Genomic DNA, 20,339 nt, shown 5'->3' with positions numbered 1-20,339 from the left:
CAGAAGGTGGTTATTCGTATAAGCAAGTGTTCAACTGTGACGAAACTGCAATTTATTGGAAGAAATTGCCGAGCAAGACATTTATTTCGATACCATAATGCCTATTATTAACGCCACTGGTGATGCTGTCCTTAGGCCTCTACTAGTGTACCATTCAGAAAATCCGAGGGCACTTAAAGGTGTTGATAAGAATACACTTCCTGTTGTGTTTCGTTCACGTCCAAGCGGTTGGAATACCCAAGTGATTTTTTCTGAGTACATGAGTGGATACGTTCGTTAGTCCTTTTGTTGAAAAATACTGTAGAGAAAATAACCTCGATAATAAGTGTCTTGTGATTGTCGATAATTGTGCTGCTCATCCTCCTGTCATTTCCGAGTATGGCGGTAACATTCGTGTTGTGTTTTTACCACCGAATATGACGTTGTTACTGCAACCATGTGACCAAGGCCTAATAGCCACAATCAAGGCTTGTGTAGCTCCCTGGGTCGCCTCAGGCTCGCTCAGCTCGTTCTCGTCTAGGGGGAGCAGCCTTCGGCCCCGCCAAACTGGGTAATCAGCTGGTGTGGATGCTGTGTGATGTCCCCGCCTCACCCAAAAACAGACAGTACACCATATGCGATTAAATGAGTACAATTTATAAAGGTTACTATAACTAAGTGATTAATAACGATACAGTATATATGAAGAGAAAATTTTAAAAAAAGCGCCAAACTTATCAAAGTCCAAACCACTTCGTGCACAGCCGTTGGAGCTCAATTTCTGAAGTCTTCTGGCCACCATTCGATCCCCTCCGAACTCCTCGGACTCTCCAAACAGCTCAGGACCCTCCGAGTGGTCAACCAAGCACATCTAGCTTCATCCCCCCCCCACCTCGGAGAATCTCCCGGCCTCGGACCCCCCTTTGGGGTCCGATCCTCGCCCAGCTTAGAGCATTGCGTCCTCTCTCTCGACCCCCTCGCGCCGATCTGCCCAAAAGCCCGTCAACAAAAGCTTACAGACTCAGGAGAAAGAACATTAATCCCCATTTGGTTTACAAAGGAATACCATTCTCGGTATCAGTAAATGAGCATTCCTGCTAGTTAACAAAAAGAAACCCTTTCCCAACAGTAACGAAGAAAAAAGAAGAAACCCCCTTTACACTTGCTATACACAAAATGTGATGCGTTTTATTGTAAATGCCATTGACGGAGCGGGCAACTCCGAAGCGTCTTTGTGAGAGATCTGGAAAGACTACAATATAAAATTGGCAATTGCCAACCTTGGAGATGCTCTCGATAGGCTAATAGTTTCAATGAGAAATGGCGCTTGGAGGAAACTGTGTCCCGAAGCAGTGAACGATTTTAAAGACTTCGAACCAACAATAACTACGGCAATAGTGACTTTGGCTAAGGAGGCTGGGTTTGTGGAAGTTGACAAAGATAATGTTGAAGAGGTTTTGGCATCCCATAACCAAGAACTGACAGATGAAGAGCTGATGCAATTACAAGAGAAAAGGATACGAATAGAAACTGAACACAATAGTGAATGGTCTGGAAGTTAAGTCGTCCAGGAACTGAACATGAAGCAACTGCGTGAGATTTTCGCTGCAATTGACAACGCTGCAATGATTGCAGAAAAGTATGACTTTAGTTTAGGGCAGGTTTGCAGGATGGTTTGAGTGCTTACAAAGAACTATATGATAGAAAAATGCACGAGGCTAAGCAGTCAAGTATACTGCTGCTTTTCAAGCCTTCCACATCAACCACAGCAGACGACGACCTCAACCTTCGACATCAAGGCAGGCAGACATAGAAGACGTTAGTGACCTGCCTGCCCTGATGGAAACAGATGATGATGAGATGACACCCCAGTTTCCCACCACCCCAACCTCCAACGACTCAGCCTAACTCAGTGTGCTCACTGCCTTCCTGATTCTGTAAGTGAAACTACACTGTACATACATTATTCCTACTTTATACAGGCTGTGTATTTTTATGTGTTATTTGGTATGATTTGGCAGCATCATAGCTTAAAGGTTACTGGAGAGACTGCTTCCGGTAAGACTGTTTCCGCTACGCTAGTAGTGCTATGTAGTGAGATTTTCACTACGCTAGACAGTGCTGCAATGATTGCAGAAATGTATTTCTACTTTATATAGGCTGTGCATTTATCATATCATTCCTGGTTTCACTATATGCTTGTTATTTTAGGTTTTATGTGTTATTTGACATGATTTTATGGGTTATTTTCTGGGTTGGGGAACGCTCACAAATTTTTCCCATATTAATAAATGCTTATTCACTTTACGACATTCCAGCTTACGAACCGTTTCATAGGAACACTCTACCTTCGGCTAGCGGGGGAAACCTGTAATTTTATTTTAAATGGCAACTTGCAGTACTGTTAATCAACTCTTTTAGTTTTCTCGAATCTATCGTGTTGCTATAGAAAAGCTGAGTAAACTTACAACTCACCTCTGCCTTGAAATTTGCTAACTCATCCTTCAGAGCTGCAATTTCCCTGTAGAGTTGTTCAATCAACTTATCCCTGAAAATAAACAAATTCATAAGAGCAAATGTGCAAAAGAAAGTAAACTCCACTGTGAACTAATTCCCGGGTTAACAGTATGGGCAGTTGCCTGCTTATTTCAATCCAGCTCACAAGAAATCATGCAGACAGTGGAAATGTTGAGCAATGCGCACTAAATGGTGAAGGAGATCAGTAGGTCGGGCAGCATCTGATGAAGGGTCTCGTCCTGAAATAATAATAATTTATTTTCCTCCATAGCTACTGCCTGACCTGCTGAGTTCCTCGAACATTTTGTGTGTGCTATATAGAAAAGATCAGATATGCCACAGAATAAATCTAACTTACTATTGATTAGAGTTTTCACTCTTTTGATGGAAATAATTAAGCAACTGCAGACCATAATTTTGTCATTTCTTACTTTCCTGAAGGAATTACTTCAGTGAGATATAAACCCTTCTGAACTTTTCCCTCCAACAAGAGATAATGGCTGCCATCTGCTCACCAGGACAGCTAACTTGTTCCAGCATAGAGGAGGGAGATTGAAAATCTGGCTGAGTGGCACCACAACAACAACTGCTTAACTCAAAACAAGCCAGACCAAGGAGCTGATATGGACTTCAGGAGAGAGAAACCAGAGGTCTATGAGCCAGTCCTCATCAGAGGATCAGAAGTAGAGAGGGTCAGCAACTCTAAATTCCTCAGAGGATCTGCCCCTGGGTTCAGCACACAAGTGCAATTACAAAGAAAGCACAGCAGCATCTCTACTTCCTTAGGAGTTTGCATGGATTCGGTATGACATCAAAAACTTTGACGAACTTCTATGGATGTATGGTGGAGAGTGTATTGACTGGTTGCATCACAGCCTGGTCTGGAAAAACCAATGCCCTTGAATGGAAAATCCTAAAAAGTAGAGGATACGGCTGAGTCCATCATGGGTAAAGCCCTACTCACCACTGAGCACGTCTACATGGAGCACTGTCACAGGAAAGTGGTATCCATCGCCAGGGACCCCCAGCACCCAGGACATGCTCGCTTCTCGCTGCTGCCATCAGGAAAGAAGTTACAGGAGACTCAGGACTCACCCCATCAGGTTCAGGAACAGCTGTTATCCCTCAACCATCAGGTTCTTAAACCAGAGAAGATAACTTCACTCAAATTCACTTGCTCCATCATTGAAATGTTTACACAACCCATGGACTCACTTTCGAGGACTCTTTATCTGAAATTCTTGATATTTATTGCTTATGTATTTACTTGTTATTATTTCTTTATTTTTGTATTTGCACAGTTTGTTGTCTTTTGCACATTGATTAAATGCCCAAGTTGGCACAATCTTTCATTGATTCTATAATGGTTATTATTCTGTTATGGATTTATTGAGTATGCCCACAAGGAAACTAATCTTAGCTTGTATATGGTGACCTTGATAATAAATTTACTTTGAACTTTGTTGAAGAACTGGGCAATGCACACACAAGTGTCACCCTGTGGACCAGATTACAAAGAACACAACTGAACAGAACTAAGAAAGTTTAGACTGTCAACACACTGATTTAGCATGGTTACTGGAAGTTTCATTGTTTCTGGAACAGTATCATTGATGCAGGAACAGGGAACAAGCAATAAAGTAATGTGGAACACATAAAAGTGCTAGAGAAACTCAGCAAGTCAGGCAGCATCGATTGGGGGGGGGGGGTTTCAATGTTTTATGCCGAGACCCTTCATCAGGGCTAACAATAACATGTTTCAAAGGCAGATGGCAACTTCCATATCTCAATTTAATCCTGCTACAATTCAATGCTGGTCAATAAGGTGTGGTGATCAAAGTCATTAACCTAAATGCACCGTGACTTAAACTGGCTCAGTTCCAACATTCACAGCATTTTCTCATAAAGCCACATGTGGGTATTCAATACAGGTAAGCAATAAATTGTTTTATGATTTATGCTGGTTGGAGTGGGGGATTTGACGGGCTTAAGGAAACAGCAACTTCAAAGTGAGACAAAGAAAGCACGTGGCAAACATGAAATCTACTGTTATGTCACATCTTCTCCAGCAAGTGCAGGTCACAGAAGGATTACTTTAAGGGAAACAAAGCCTCAGAGTGCCTTTCTCAACTTCTTGTGCTTGATAGTAGTGAAGGAACAAATACCAGCAATGCTGGAAGTGTTAATACCAGTGCAGTCACACCCATTTCCTTGGGTGTTCCTTGAAATAAAGCAGTGATCACAGCACAGCAAACAAAGCGTGAGGCTCAGGCGTGAGCGTGTATCAAAACAGGGGGGCCTGGGTCCGACAGCAAGAAACCACCCGATACATCTTCCGAGGTGTGTACAATTTAAATACCGGACAAGATTTAAAAGGTCAGGATGTCGAAGCTGGAGATGAGGGACAGGTCAGTTCCGATCACTGCTCCACAAGCTTTATTCGTCTCTGCACTGAACTGAGCCTGTGGCCTGCAACTAAAGGGCCTTTGAATCAGCTGTGGACTCACTTTCACGAACATCAGTTCTGAACGCTATCTGCTTACTTTTATTTCTTGCATGATTTTTTTTCCTCTACACATTGGGTGATGAAGTCTTCTTTTGTTTCAATTGGTTCTATTGGATTTCTTTGTTTTATGGCAACATGTAAGGAGACAAATCTCAAGGCTGTACAAAGAACAGTTATTTTGATAATAAATACACTTTGAACTTTGAACAGCCTTAGCCACTCATGTGCATTGCTTGGTTGCTAACCCACAATTAGATGAAGTATTGACTGTATTCATATGACAGCTCTATGGCCCTAGGCTATTCATTCTGAGCAATTTTACAGAATCCAATTCATTGACCACAGAACTGGTAATTTTGAACCAATGGAAATAATTTATAACAAAATAGGATTAGTGATAATTACTGCAATTACAAGGATTTTATGTGAATATTTAGTTTCCATTTTTTAAAGAACATTTTCAGACCACATAATGTATGCACAATTGAATAGCTTCAATAACTCTCTCTCTCTCACTCACTAAAACTCATCACCCTGACAGGAGCTCGGCCATCAACAGCAGCTTGCCAGAGTCCTCTGCCCTAGGCCAGTCTTTCAAATTGGCCCCAAACATCTTTCCACTCCTGGGGATGAGGTCTTTGGAGCTTCTGCTGGTGTTTCTTTAGCTCTGGGTATTTAAGGGATAGGGTTGCAAGCTGAATGTCCATACCCCCTCCTTCTGCAGCCAGCCCTGGGACCATCTGTGGCTGAGTTTTCAATAAGTCTACTACTACTTTATTAATTTTTAAAGTGAAATTAAAAACGACACTAGCATTACCCAGAAGCCAAATGTAGGGCCATTAATAAAGCCAATGTCTGTTGAAATGCGACTCTTTCCCTTCCTACGCCAAATCAATGGACAATCTGGTCTGGATTAACAAACAACTCAAGGTCAAAATTCAAAGTAAGTTTATTATCAAAGTACATATACATTGCCATATGTCACCCTGAGATGCATTTTCTTGCGGGCATACACAGTAAATACTAAGAAACAAACTAGACTTCAAAGTCTGCAAAGACAAACAACCAACATGCAAAAACTAACAAATTGTGCAAACACCAAAAAGAAAAATCAAAACAACAGCATACAAATAATCAGCATATATTGAGAACGTGTTGTAGAACCTTGAAAGGAAGTCCATGTGCTGTGGAAACAGTTCAGTGAGCTGTCCTCTCTGGTTCAGGAGTATGATGGTTGTAGGGTAATAACTGCTCCTGAAACTGGTGGGGTGGGACCTAAAGCTTCTGTACATCTTCCTGGTGGCAGCAGCGAGCAGAGAGCACAACCTGGATGGCAGGGGTCTCTGATGGATGCTGCTTTCCTGGAGATGTGCTCAGTGGTGAGGAGAGCTTTACCTGTGATGCAACCAGTCAGTTTACTCTCCACTGTGCATCTTCAAAGGTCTATCAAAGTTATAGATGACATGCCGAATCTTTGCAAACTCATATGAAAGCAGAGGTGCTGCTGTATCTTCTTTGGAATGGCACGTACTTGGCTGGACCCAAGACAGATCCTCTGAAATAACACTAAGGAATATTTCCAAGATGGCGGCGCGATGCAGCTTGCAGCGGCTACTCCAGAGCTGATTATCTGTTATTTGTGAAGTGGGGTGCCGTGCGCAATCATAATCAATTGAAAACAGACGTGGGAGCATGGAGGAACATCGAGAAACCTCCAGGAAGACCTTCATCGTTGCTGCTGCTGCTGTGAGGTCTGGGACTCTGCTGGGAAGAACAGGCCCCGAGTCCTCAGGGGTCGCATTGCCGATGGCTGCTGGTGGGGCCGTTTTAATACATTCGGCAGAGGATGGTGCTCGTAGAAGCTGCGCAGGAGGGGATGGTCGACGGACTCGAAGTCCGCTGCGGTCAGGTCGCTTTCGGTGTGTGCTGTGTCTGCGAGGCTGAGTCCATAGCGGGCAGCGCCCTGGAAGTCCATAGCGGGGGTATTGCCTTCTGCCCCCGGCGTGGGATGGCGAGTCTGTCGGGACCCTCGGGATTTGTGGAAACTGTGTGGTGATTTCTTTTGAACTTATAGTCCTTTAACATCTTTGGACTATTTTTATTGTGCCCATCGTCTGTTTTTTTTTAATCAATTATGCTATTGTTTGCACTGTTGTAACTATGTGGTTTTGTGCAGGTCTTGTAGCTTTAGTCTTTGGTCTTATTTTGTCTGGTGGTTTTGGAGTTCTTTTCCGGGGAACGCGCTAAGACGGTAGCGCAATATTAATACGCAGCAGCCTCTCTGGACTCTGGATTGGGAATTTCCAAACGTTATGTGGATTTTCTGGTGTAGTCTGTTTTGTCATATGCTTTTGTGATATCATTCTGGAGGAACGTTGTCTCATTTTTTAACTGCATTGCATTTGTGGTTTCTAAATGACAATAAACTGAATCTGAACCTGAATCAAGCTACCGACCCTCTCCACTGCTGACCTTCTGAAGAGGACTGGCTCATGGACCCCGATTCCTCCTCCTGACATCAATAATCAGTTCTTTCGTTTTGCTGACATGTCGAGCCCTGATCAACACACCACAAGTCTTAATACATAATCCTTCATTAGTGGTCCTTGAAGTGATGCAAGATTATTATCATCCAACTGCTCTGTAAATTCATACTGGGCAATATTTTTGTGCACCAAGTGAGTAACCATGTTGACCTCCAGAATTAATTTATTGTCAAGTCGTAATTCTTTCATCACAAGTATTGGTGCCAAGATAACACAATTCTTTGGAGAAAATTCAGGATTCAGATAACGAAGTCCATTCAAATACTTCAAGCAGCTCAGTTTTAGAAAAACAGAATACCAGACGGTGCAATGGTACAGTCATTGGTTTCATCTAGCCTGTGTTCAAAAGGCATTGAACAAGTGCTATATTGAGTTTTTCAGATAACCTTCTCAAATGACACATCTTTTTATTGTGTCTTTTTTAAAGCTCCCCATTCAAAACTCTCAAGTAGAATTTTAGAGAACTATTGTTCAATGAGCTACAAAGACTTTGAGGTTAAACTTCAAGAACGTATTCCCACCTGGTTAGATTTGGGACAGACCATTCTTTCTCTTAGTTTTATTAATGTGAAGCAGGAAAATAAAATATTTGCACACCAACACTAAAAAGGGAAGGAGCGAAAGATGGTGCTAGAGAGGGACATCTCCTTGTCCATCTCTGAAATAGTTTAAGTTCTTCCCCTAATGCCTTTTCTTTCCTTTTCAAGATGGCTGGGGTCTTGTCGGAGTCCATGATCTATAGATGCACTCAAACTGCCGTCCTTCGTGGCAGTGGGTTCCTGCTCTTGGGAGTTTACCGAGCAGTCTAGCATTTCCGATATTCCCAGGCGTGGCCTGTAAGTCATGTACCTCTGGGGTACAGTGTGGTGCGGCCCTCCGTACGACCTGATTCCTCACCTGTGTCGCCAACTGAAGCATCGCAGGAGATCGGAACATTGAGATGGCAGGCGTGGCTGTTGGACACCTCTTCATTCGAGCAGTAAATCTTACCCTCTCTCGATGGTGGGAGAGAACTTGCTGCCAATTCTTGAGTCAGAGAAACTTGAAATAATGCGACGCTATAGACTGTAACATTGAAAAGAGCGAGTTGTTGGCCTCCCCTCTCTGTGGTAGGGAGGGAGAGGGAGAGGGGGAGGGGGGGAGAGAGGGAAGGAGAGAGAATGGGGGGAGAGAGAGGGGGGAGAGGGAGGGGAGAGGGAGGGGAGAGAGGGGGAGAGAGGGGGGAGAGAGAGGGGGGGAGAGAGGGGGGAGAGAGAGGGAGGGAGAGAGGGGGGGAGAGAGGGGGGAGAGAGAGGGAGGGAGAGAGGGGGGGAGAGGGGGGAGAGAGGGGGGAGAGAGGGGGGAGAGGGGGGGAGAGAGGGGGGAGAGAGGGGGGAGAGAGGAGGGAGAGAGGAGGGAGAGAGGAGGGAGAGGAGGGAGAGAGGAGGGAGAGGGAGAGAGAGAAGGGGAGGAGGGAGAGGGAGAGAGAGGGGCACATCAAATTGTTGGGATGAACAGTCGTTTCTGTTGGACTCAAGATCATGGTCTCTTTGGGGGTTTTGCGATTGCTTGCATGGTGGGGGGGTTAATGCTTTGTTGCTGCTTGTGCATGGAGGGGGGGCTTTTGGGTTCTAACATTTTCCTGTTATTCATTGACATTTTCTTCTTCTAAAGTAAATAAATTTCAGGTTGTATACAGTACACATAATACATTCTCTTATACTAAATGGAACAATTGAAACATTTACCTACTGTATGTATTAAGAACACGAAGACTCACTCCATGACACCCAACAATCACGAAATGGATAGCAGCTGGAAGGTACCAATTAACAAAACAATTTTCCTCCCAAAATGCAAGTGAGATAAATAGCCTTACCTTTCATCCTTAGACATTCCATTCTGACTATTAAAATTGAAAGGGTCAGTGGGCCCAGTACTTCCAAAGAGGTCATCAAATTTATTATCAAATAAACTCTGCAAAAGGAAGAGAGTTAAGATTTATGAAAGGTAACCATAGTGACCGATCCACTCACACAAAAATACAATGAAAACAAACCTTAATGTAGAAGGCAGGAGTTAAATGTCTGTTCAGAAATAACATGCTGATAATTCACAGAAAGAAGAACACAGGAAAATAGGAGCAAATGTAGGCCTGCCTCATCATTGAATATGATCATGGCTGATCTAAGGAAAAGAGGAAACACAGTAAAGAGATTGGAACCAAAAAGGCCAAGGAAATACCCAACAACACCTGGCCAAAGAATTTTGATTCTGGTTTTTTGTGGCCCATTTTCCCAAAAGACATCTCTTAACTTTTGATCAAGTCACCTACCTATAAATGGGTCACTTCAGCTAGTTACTCAATCCAGCAACCGTTCTCTTGCATGATTATGAACAAACATGCTACAAATGTTGTGACTGTTGTAGCTGTACATGGTGATAAATATTTAGAGGCTACATTCTGACAAAGGTCATTAATCAACCAGGAATTCAAATTACTCTCATTACACTTTCTTGCCTCGGATCCCATTAGCAAACTAACATAACTTATCACAGAACAACAACACACACAAAATGCTGGTGGAACACAGCAGGCCAGGCAGCATCTATAAGGAGAAGCACTGTCAATGTTTCAGGCCGAGACCCTTCATCGGGACTAATGGAAAGGAAAGATAGTAAGAGATTTGAAAGTAGTGGGGGGAGGGGGAAATGCGAAATGATAGGAGAAGACCGGAGGGGGTGGGATGAAGCTAAGAGCTGGAAAGGTGATTGGTGAAAGTGATACCGAGCTGGAGAAGGGAAAGGATCATGGGACGGGAGGCCTCAGGAGAAAGGGGGGGGAGGGAGCACCAGAGGGAGATGGAGAACAGGCAAACAACTAAATATGTCAGGGATGGGTTAAGAAGGGGAGGAGGGGCATTAACGAAAGTTAGAGAAGTCAATGTTCATGCCATCAGGTTGGTGGCTACCCAGCCGGTATATAAGGTGTTGTTCCTCCAACCTGAGTTTGGATCATTTTGACAGTAGAGGAGGACATGGATAGACATATCAGAATGGGAATGGGACATGGAATTAAAATGTGTGGCCACTGGGAGATCCTGCTTTCTCTGGCCGACCGAGCGTAGGTGTTCAGCGAAACGGTCTCCCAGTCTGCGTCGGGTCTCATCAACATATAAAAGGCCACACCGGGAGCACCAGACGCAGTATACCACACCAGCCGACTCACAGGTGATGTGTCGCCTCACCTGGAAGGACTGTCTGGGGCCCTGAATGGTGGTGAGGGAGGAAGTGTAAGGGCAGGTGTAGCACTTGTTCCGCTTACAAGGATAAGTGCCAGGAGGAAAATCGGTGGGAAAGGATGGGGGGGAACGAGTGAACAAGGGAGTCACGTAGGGAGCGATCCCTGCGGAAAGCAGAAGGGGGGGGGGGGAGAGGGAAAGATGTGCTTGGTAGTGGGATCCCATCGGAGGTGGCAGAAGTTATGGAAAATTATACGTTGGACCTGGAGGCTGGTGGGGTGGTAGGTGAGGACAAGGGGGACCCTATCCCGAGTGGGGTGGCGGGTGGATGGGGTGAGGGCAGATGTGCGGGAAATGGGAGAGACACATTTGAGAGCAGAGTTGATGGTGGAAGAAGGGAAGTCCCTTTGTTTAAAAAAGGAAGACATCTCCTTCATCCTGGAATGAAAAGCCTCATCCTGAGAGCAGGTGCAGCGGAGACAGAGGAATTGTGAGAAGGGGATAGCATTTTTGCAAGAGACAGGGTGGGAAGAGGAATAGTCCAGGTAATAGTCTCTTCCCACCGATCTCCCTCCCGGTACTTATCCTTGTAAGCGGAACAAGTGCTACACCTGCCCTTACGCTTCCTGCCTCACCACCATTCAGGGCCCCAGACAGTCCTTCCAGGTGAGGTGACACTTCACCTGTGAGTCGGCTGGTGTGGTATACTGTGTCTGGTGCTCCTGGTGTGGCCTTTTATATATTGGTGAGACCTGACGCAGACTGGGAGACCGTTCTGCTGAACACCTACGTTTGGTCCGCCAGAGAAAGCAGGATCTCCCAGTGGCCACACATTTTAATTCCACGTCCCATTCCCATTCTGATATGTCTATCCATGGCCTCCTCTACTGTCAAGATGAAGCCACACTCAGGTTAGAGGAACAACACCTTATATACCGGCTGGGTAGCCTCCAACCTGATGGCATGAACATTGACTTCTCTAATTTCCGTTAATGCCCCTCCTCCCCTTCTTACCCCATCCCTGACATATTTAGTTGTTTGCCTGTTCTCCATCACCCTCCGGTGCTCCCCCACCCCCTTTCTTTCTCCCGAGGCCACCTATCCCATGATCCTTTCCCTTCTACAGCTCGGTATCACTTTCACCAATCACCTTTTCAGCTCTTAGCTTCATCCCACCCTTTCCAGTCTTCTCCTATCATCTCGCATCTCCCCCTCCCCCCACTACTTTCAAATCTCTTACTATTTTTCCTTTTCGGTTAGTCCTGATGAAGGGTCTCGGCCCGAAACATTGACAGTGCTTCTCCCTATAGATGTTGCCTGGCCTGCTGTGTTCCACCAGCATTTTGTGTGTGTTGTTGTTTGAATTTCCAGCATCTGCAGATTTCCTTGTGTAACTTATCACAGACTAAAGAGCAAGATTATGAATTTGTTGTCTGATCTACAGTTGCAAGAAAAGTGTGTGAACACTTTGGAATTACCTGGTTTTCACTATTAGTTATTCATAAAATGTGGTCTGATCTTCATCTAAGTCACAATAATAGACAAACACAATCTGCCTAAACTAATAACACACAAACAATCGTACTTCTTGTCAATATTGAACACACCATTTAAACAATCACAATCTAGATTTTAAAAAGTATGTGAACATCTGAGGTAATGGCTTCTAGAAAAGTTATATGGAGTCAGGTTTTCCAATTAATGAGATGAAATTGGAGGTATGGGTTGTAGAGGTGCCCTGTCCTATAAATAAATACAAAGTCAGGTGCCTGCTCTTCTCAAGAAAGATCTCAAGAAGATGTGTAGAGATTCATGAATCCAGAAAAGGCTACAAAACAATTTTTAAAGACCTGAGTGTTCATCAGTCCATAGTAATAGAAGTTGTCCAGAAATAGAGGAAACACAGTACTGTTGCTACTCTCAGTAGAAGCCGGCTTCCTACAAAGAAAACAAAAAGAGCACAACGTGCAGTGCTGAAGGAGGTGCAAAAGAACCCATGGATAACAGGAAAAGACCTGCAGAAATATCTAGAATGTGAAAGTCTCTGCTCACGCATCCACTGTAAGAAAAACTCTGAACAAGAAGGTACCCATGGAAAGACAACACGGCGGAAACCACTACTCTCCAAACAAAAACATTGCTGAAGGTCTCAAGTTTGCAAAAGACCAGCTGAATGTTCCACAATGCTTCTGGGACAATGTTCTGTGGACAGATGAGACAAAAGTTGAACTTTCTGGCTGAAATGCACATCGCTATGTTTGGAGGGGAAAGGGGACTGTACACCAACACCAAAACCTCATCTCAACTGTGAAGCATGGTGCAAGGAGCTTCATGGTTTGGGGCTGCTTTTCTGCCTCAGGGCCTGGACAGCTTACAACTGTGGAGGGAACAATGAATTCAAAATTGTATCAAGACATTTTGCAGGAAAGTATCAGGGTAGCAGTGCATCATCTGAAGCTTAATAGAAGTAGGGTGAACCAACAAGACAATGACCTGAAACAGAAAAGTAAATCAGTAACAGAATAAAGTTTAAAAAGAAGAAAATTCATTGTTTTGGAATGGCCAAATCAGAGTCCAGACCTTAATCCAATTGAGATGCTGTGGCATGATCTGAAGAGGGCTGTTCATGCATGGTGTCCTAAAAAAAATTGACAGAGTCATAGAAAAGTACAGAACAGAAACAGCTCCTTTGGCTCATTGACTCTGAGCCAAACTATTTAAACCACCTACTCCCGTCAAGCTGCACTAGCACCATAACCCTCCATACCGCTCCCATCCATGTACCTATCCAAACTTCTCTTTAATGTTCAAGTTGAGCTCGCATGCACCACTTGTGCTGGCAGCTCTTTCCATGCTCTCCCGACCCTCTGAGTGAAGAATTTCCCCTCATGTTCCCCTTAAACTTTACACCTTTCACCCTTAACCCATGACCCCTGGGTGTAGTCCCACCCAACCTCAATGGAAAAACCCTGCTTGGATTTACCCTATCTATACCCCTCATAATTTTGTATACTTCCATCAAATCTCCTCTCAATCTTCTAGGTTCCAAAAAATAAAGTTCTAACCTATTCAATCTTTCTTTATAACTCAGGTCCTCCAGACCCGGCAACATCCTTGTAAATTTTCTGAAGTTTTACTTCAGCGAAGATACTAAATGGATAAAAGTGACAGATCAATGGAGCAGAGATACACGTCAGCTAAAATCTAATTGATTGTTGTATGAAGCTCAAGGGGCTGAATGGTCTCTATTATACTCCTGCTTATGTCATATTTACATATTGTTTTATAAATTATTTTAATTTGCCACCGGCTGTTTAGAACTTTTACAAATTACTGGCTATCATTAAATTATAGTAATAGATTGTCCTGTGTTGATGGACTATGATAATGCATATAATATGGAACAGCAGAAGGTGGCACAAACGCTGGAACATGTCTGTAAAGAGTGAAAATAATGACAAATAATATTTTAGGTTGATGGTATTTTAATAGAAATGGGATGTTAGAAATAAAGCATTTTTTAAGGTGTAAAGATGAATCCTTCCTGATGAAGGGTGATTGACATGAAGGTTTCTCCCTCAGAACTGCTGCCTAACCATTTGAGTATTTACAAGTTTTCTGTTTCTATTTCAGATTTCTGGCATTTGCAGTATTTTGTATTACAACAGTTTGGCACATATCACCATTGTAAGCCTTTTGCATGAAATGATTTGTTCTTCAGGTTTGTGTACAAATTTCTTGTTACTGAAGTAAGAGTATTCCTGGGGGGTGGAGTTTCAAGATGGCGACATAGACATCTGCCTTTTAGGCGCTCTTCATTTTTTAAGCTATAATCACCCTTTAATCAAATCTTTTCGTATTTAATCATATGGGTTGATATTTATGATTTATTTTTCTTTTTAAAAATAACACTGGATTTAATTTTTTCAAACTTAAAATGTCTGTATCTAAGAAACCGTCTAAAGACCCTATAACTCTCGATGCAATCTCCAGTCTTCTGGATACTAAACTTGCAAGTCTGGAAAACAAACTTACTGCGAAAATATCGGAGCTTGAAGAAGTTGTTAAATCATTTGATATCAAGCTTCAATCGCAGGCAGTAGTTATTGAACGTCATGAAGAAAAGTTTGCGGCTCTTGACAAGATAATTTGTGAAAAAATATGTACAATCGAAACTTTGGAGGAGAAGGTACGATCGACCGCTAAAATAGTGGAGCAGTATAAGTTTAAAATCACCAATCTTGAAAACCGGTCTCGCAGACAGAATTTGCGTATTATTGGATTTCCCGAAAATCTCGAGTCTGGTGACTTCACTGATTATTTCTCTAAATTATTGTGGGAAATTTTTGGCGAGGACGCTTTGCGGGTTAAACCTACTATTGATCGTGCCCACAGAGTTTCGAGATTTTCAGCTGCAAAAGACAAGCCACGAGCTGTGATTGTCCGTCTCCATTATCCTCGGGAGAAAGAGCTTTTAATTCGATTAGCTCGTCAGAAAGGTATGATTTCTCACAAAAACAACAAGTTTCGTATTGTGGAGGACTATTCATTCGAGGTAATGAGGGCGAGAATCGCTTTTAAACCGGTGATGGCAGAGATTCATTCGATTGGACTTAAACAAGCTTTAAGATATCCAGCGAATCTCAGAATTACGTTGAGCGACAACAGTCAGCGTTTCTTTAATACTCCGGAAGAAGCGAAGAAATTCGTTGAAGAATATCGCTCTTCTTGTACAACTTGAACTATGTGTTATGTGGAAGAACTTTTGGAGAGAAGACGCCATTCCGTTTTAGGCTTTAACTTATGAAGCTGCAGTATAGCTTTTTATTTTGGTCTGTAGACCTGGGTTTTTTTTATTATTATTATCATGATTTACAGATGCTTTTTTAACTTTACTATAATGTCTTTTTTCTTAATTAATTTTTTTTCCCCTCTGGATTAGATATACATGTTAAGACTTTGTAATAATGATTTATTTTTTAAGATGTCGTTTCTTCTTCCCATAAGACTTTGTTTTCCGTAAGCGTTTATTTGCCTGTATTTGAGAATGGGACGAATGTTTTGAATTTTTAAACTTTTTTTATATATATATTGTAGTGGTTATTGAACCCTTTTTTAATTTTATTTTGATAACACTTTTTTTTAAAAATAAGATTGGTGAATTTACATCTATATTTCGTAATATGGTCTTTTCAAAATGTCGTTTCTTCTTCCCATAAGTCTTTGTTTTTGAAACGTCATTTCCTTATATTTGAATATGGAATTTTTTTTTAAAGGCATATTACACTATTTTAAACTTCCAAGGTTATCCTTTTTTTATTAATGATTTTTTGCTTTTTTATATTATTTTTTCATTTTGATTGATATATATTCTTTTTGTTTACAATCCTGTATTTATATCTGGGTGTTATATAGTTTCTCTTTTCTTTTTTTCATGAAGTCACCATCTTGAAAATGGGGCTAATATTAGTGTTAGTTTATGCGCCTGCCGCTTGGCTTTTTTCCGTGGGGTTGGGGGAGGGGGTAGGGATCTTCTTTCACGCTTTTGCTTTTTATTTTTTTGCTTTTAGTTTATGGGCTGACTTTAAATTATTAATATTGTTGAGGTGTCATGTTCTCCGGTTGCTCCTGAATCATTTTTTCTTCTTCCTGATTTATGGGTTATGTGTCTTTTTAACCTTTTATGATATACACAATTAGTATTGACATGATGGATAAGTCTGTTAACTTTATCTCTTGGAATACTAATGGTTTAAATCGTCCGATTAAACGTAAAAAAATATTTAAAGTATTCCATAGACTAAATGCTAATATTATTTTTGCACAGGAGACCCATATTAGGAGGGAGGATAATCAACGCTTTTTTAGGTTCTGGAAAGATCAACAATTCCACTCGAATTCTACCGCCAAAATTAGGGGTGTGTCTATTTTTATAGACCCTTCAATTTCGTTTACACATCATGAAATTATTTCTGATCCACAGGGCAGATTTTTGTTGATAACTGATTCACTTTTTAATCGAAAAGTGGTTTTAGTTAATATTTATGCTCCAAACTTTGACTGCCCTGAATTTTTTAAACGTTTATTTACTTCCCTTCCTAATCTAAATGAATATATGTTGATAATGGGTGGAGATTTCAATTGTTGTTTGAATCCTTCAATGGATAGATCTAAACCTATTCGAATTCTTCCGAACAGATCAGCCTCACTTATTAATTCTTTTATGGTTGATTCGGGAATCACTGAAATATGGCGGTTTTTGAACCCTAAAGATAAAGAATTTTCGTTTTTTTCACATGTATATCACAGTTATTCTAGAATTGATTATTTTCTTATTGATCATCATTTATTAACAGATGTTATTGATTGTAAATATGATTCTATTGCTATTTCGGATCATGCACCTTTGAAGTTATCTATCAAGATTTCGGACTTTTCGAATAATACTAGATCTTGGAGACTTAACGCTACTTTGCTTCAAGATCCAGAATTCATCACCTACATAAAACAGCAAATTGACTTGTTTTTCTCAACAAACAATACAGAAGAGATTGACAGAGGAATACTTTGGGATTCTTTTAAGGCTTTTATCCGTGGACAAATTATCTCATATTCTGTCGGTAAAAGAAAACAAAGATATTTAGATATTGCTTTATTAGTGGATAAAATTAAAGAAATTGATAAGATTTATTCCGTGACTCCTACCAAAGAACTTTATAAGAAAAGAGTTGAGCTTCAAATGGAGCATAGCTTATTATTATCTTCTTCAATTGAGAATCAATTAATTAGGACCAGGGCCCAATTTTATATCCAGTGATCGAACTGGTAAATTATTAGCTAACCAATTAAAAGCTATTTCGACTAAGTGACAAATTATTAAAATTCGTAAACAAGACGGAAATCTGACTACTGATCATAAAGAAATCAATAACACTTTTCAAGATTTTTATAAATCTTTATATCAATTAGAATTTGACGGCGATCTGTCCATGATGGATAACTTTTTTAACAATTTGAATATTCCCAAACTGACAGATGAAGATTGTAGCTTGTTTGATGCTCCTATCTCTCTGGCCGAAATAGGAGAGGCCATCTCATCAATGATCTCAGGGAAAGCTCCTGGTCCTAATGGTTTTATTATAGAATTTTTTAAAACTTTTTCTTCTTTGCTTTCCCCTTGGCTATGTGAAATTTTTAATGATGCATTTGTTAAGAAGAGATTACCTCAGTCTTTTTATGAAGCTACAATCTCTCCAATTCTTAAAAAAGATAAGGATCCCACTCTATGTGCATCTTATCGCCCTATATCACTATTAAATGTAGATTCTAAGATTCTAACAAAAATTGTAGCTATTAGGTTAGAAAAGGTATTACCACAGATTATTTCAGAAGATCAAACTGGTTTTATCAGGAATCGGTATTCCTTTTTTAATATTAGAAAATTGATTAATATAATTTACACTTCATCACCCACAATTCCAGAATGTGTTATTTCACTAGATGCTGAAAAAGCCTTTGATAGAGTTGAATGGGTATACTTATTTAACACTTTGAGATATTTTAATTTTAGTTCTAATTTTATATCATGGATTAAACTAATATATCATAAACCTGTTGCTTCTGTTCTTACAAATAATTACAGATCTTCATTTTTTCAATTATCTCGTGGTACGAGACAAGGTTGTCCCTTAAGTCCTTTATTGTTTAATATTGCATTAGAACCTTTAGCCATTGCTATTCGTGAATCTCCTAATATTTTTGGTATTACCCGTAATGAGAAATTATACAAGTTATCACTCTATGCTGATGACTTGTTGTTATATATTTCTGATCCTGACAGGTCTATTCCCGCTATTTTATCCTTGTTGGCTCAATTTGGTAGTTTTTCTGGTTACAAACTAAACTTCAATAAGAGTGATTTATTCCCTTTAAACGCGCAAACTTCATTGAATGAAAGGACACCATTTAAAGTTGTTGATGATAACTTTATTTATTTAGGTATAAAAATTACTAAGAAATATAAAGATTTATTTACATTGAATTTTCTACCTATGCTTTATCAAATTCAGTAACTTACTACAAGATGGTCTCCCTTATCCTTATCATTAGTTGGTCGGATTAATGCTATTAAAATGATGATTCTACCGAAATTTTTATATTTATTTCAAGCTTTACCAATTTTTATTCCTAAATCTTTTTTTGATAAAATTGATTCAAAAATTTCTTCATTTGTGTGGCAAAATAAAAATCCTAGGTTAAGTAAAAGGCAATTACAAAAATCTAAAAAAGATGGTGGTTTAGCTCTACCTAACTTTAGATTTTACTATTGGGCGAATAATATTCGTAACTTAATGTATTGGAAATCAGATTTGGATTCACCATTGTGCCCACAGTGGGTAAATTTAGAATGCAATGAGGCACAGGGATATTCTCTATTCTCCGTTCTGGGTTCTTCTCTTTCTGCTGATTTAGTTAAATTTAATAAACAGATATCCAACCCTGTTGTCAAACATACATTACAAATTTGGTTTCAATTTCATAAATTTTTTACTCTGAAAAACTTTGTTCTTGATAGCCCTATTTTACTTAATTTGTTTTTCAAACCTTCTTTGACAGATCAAGCCTTTAGCATATGGAAAAGGAAAGGTATAAAATGTTTTCGTGATCTTTTCTTTGAAGGTAGTTTGATGTCTTTCGACCAACTTTCCAACAAATTTGAGTTACCTAAATCTAACTTTTTTAGATATTTACAAATTAGAAATTTTTTACATAAAATTCTACCATCCTTCCCCAATTCAACTTCAATGGACTTTTTAGGTATGATTTTTACCTTAAATCCCTATCAGAAGGGATTAGTGGCTTTTATCTATAATATGATTATGAAGATACAACCAGAAATATCAGGTAGAATTAAACAAGAATGGGAAAAAGAACTTCAATATAATATATCAATAGAAAAATGGGAAAAATTTTTACAAATGGTTAATTCTTCTTCTATATGTGCTAAACATGCTTTAATACAATTTAAAATTGTACATAGAGCTCATATGTCTGAAGATAAGCTTGCTCAATTCTATTCTCATATTAACCCTCAATGTGACAGATGTCATTCAGATGTGGCTTCATTGACCCACATGTTTTAGTCATGTCCCGCTTTACATAACTATTGGAAGGACATATTTGCTACCATTTCCTCAGTTTGGAATATCGATTTACAACCTCATTTTATTACTGCAATTTTTGGTATACCAAATGAGGATGATAATCAGTTTTCCCCTTCAATTAGACGAATGATTGCTTTTGTAACATTAATGGCCAGAAGGTCTATATTACAAAATTGGAAAGAAGTAAATCCTCCTACCATGTTCCAGTGGTTCTCTCAAACTATTTCTTTTCTGAGCTTGGAAAAAATTAGAAGCACTATTTTTGACTCATCAATTAAATTTGAAGAAACTTGGGGACCGTTCATTCGACATTTTCATATGAATTAATTTGGCCTCTTCCAGACCTTCTCTTTACTTATTCTTGTTCTGGTATGGAGTTCCGGAGTTTTTGGCACTATCATATACA

At 40.3% G+C, this 20,339-nt stretch overlaps 1 protein-coding gene across 4 annotated transcripts in view; it reads right to left on the bottom strand.

Annotated features, from left to right (window-relative positions):
• The window catches only part of hip1 (huntingtin interacting protein 1), a 353,299-nt gene that overhangs the window by 70,864 nt on the left and 262,096 nt on the right, over nt 1–20,339 (bottom strand). For all 4 annotated transcript variants that reach the window (XM_059973084.1, XM_059973085.1, XM_059973083.1 and 1 more), the window contains 2 exons: nt 9,407–9,504; nt 2,455–2,527 (listed from right to left, as the gene is read on the bottom strand). In XM_059973084.1, the coding sequence (XP_059829067.1) occupies nt 2,455–2,527; nt 9,407–9,504 (171 nt within the window). The remainder of the gene's footprint in view (nt 1–2,454; nt 2,528–9,406; nt 9,505–20,339) is intronic.

This window comes from Hypanus sabinus, chromosome 6 (genome assembly GCF_030144855.1).
Source record: "Hypanus sabinus isolate sHypSab1 chromosome 6, sHypSab1.hap1, whole genome shotgun sequence".
In the NCBI taxonomy this organism is placed as follows: Eukaryota; Metazoa; Chordata; class Chondrichthyes; order Myliobatiformes; family Dasyatidae; genus Hypanus; species Hypanus sabinus.
This window is presented reverse-complemented; position numbering and strand designations above follow the sequence as displayed.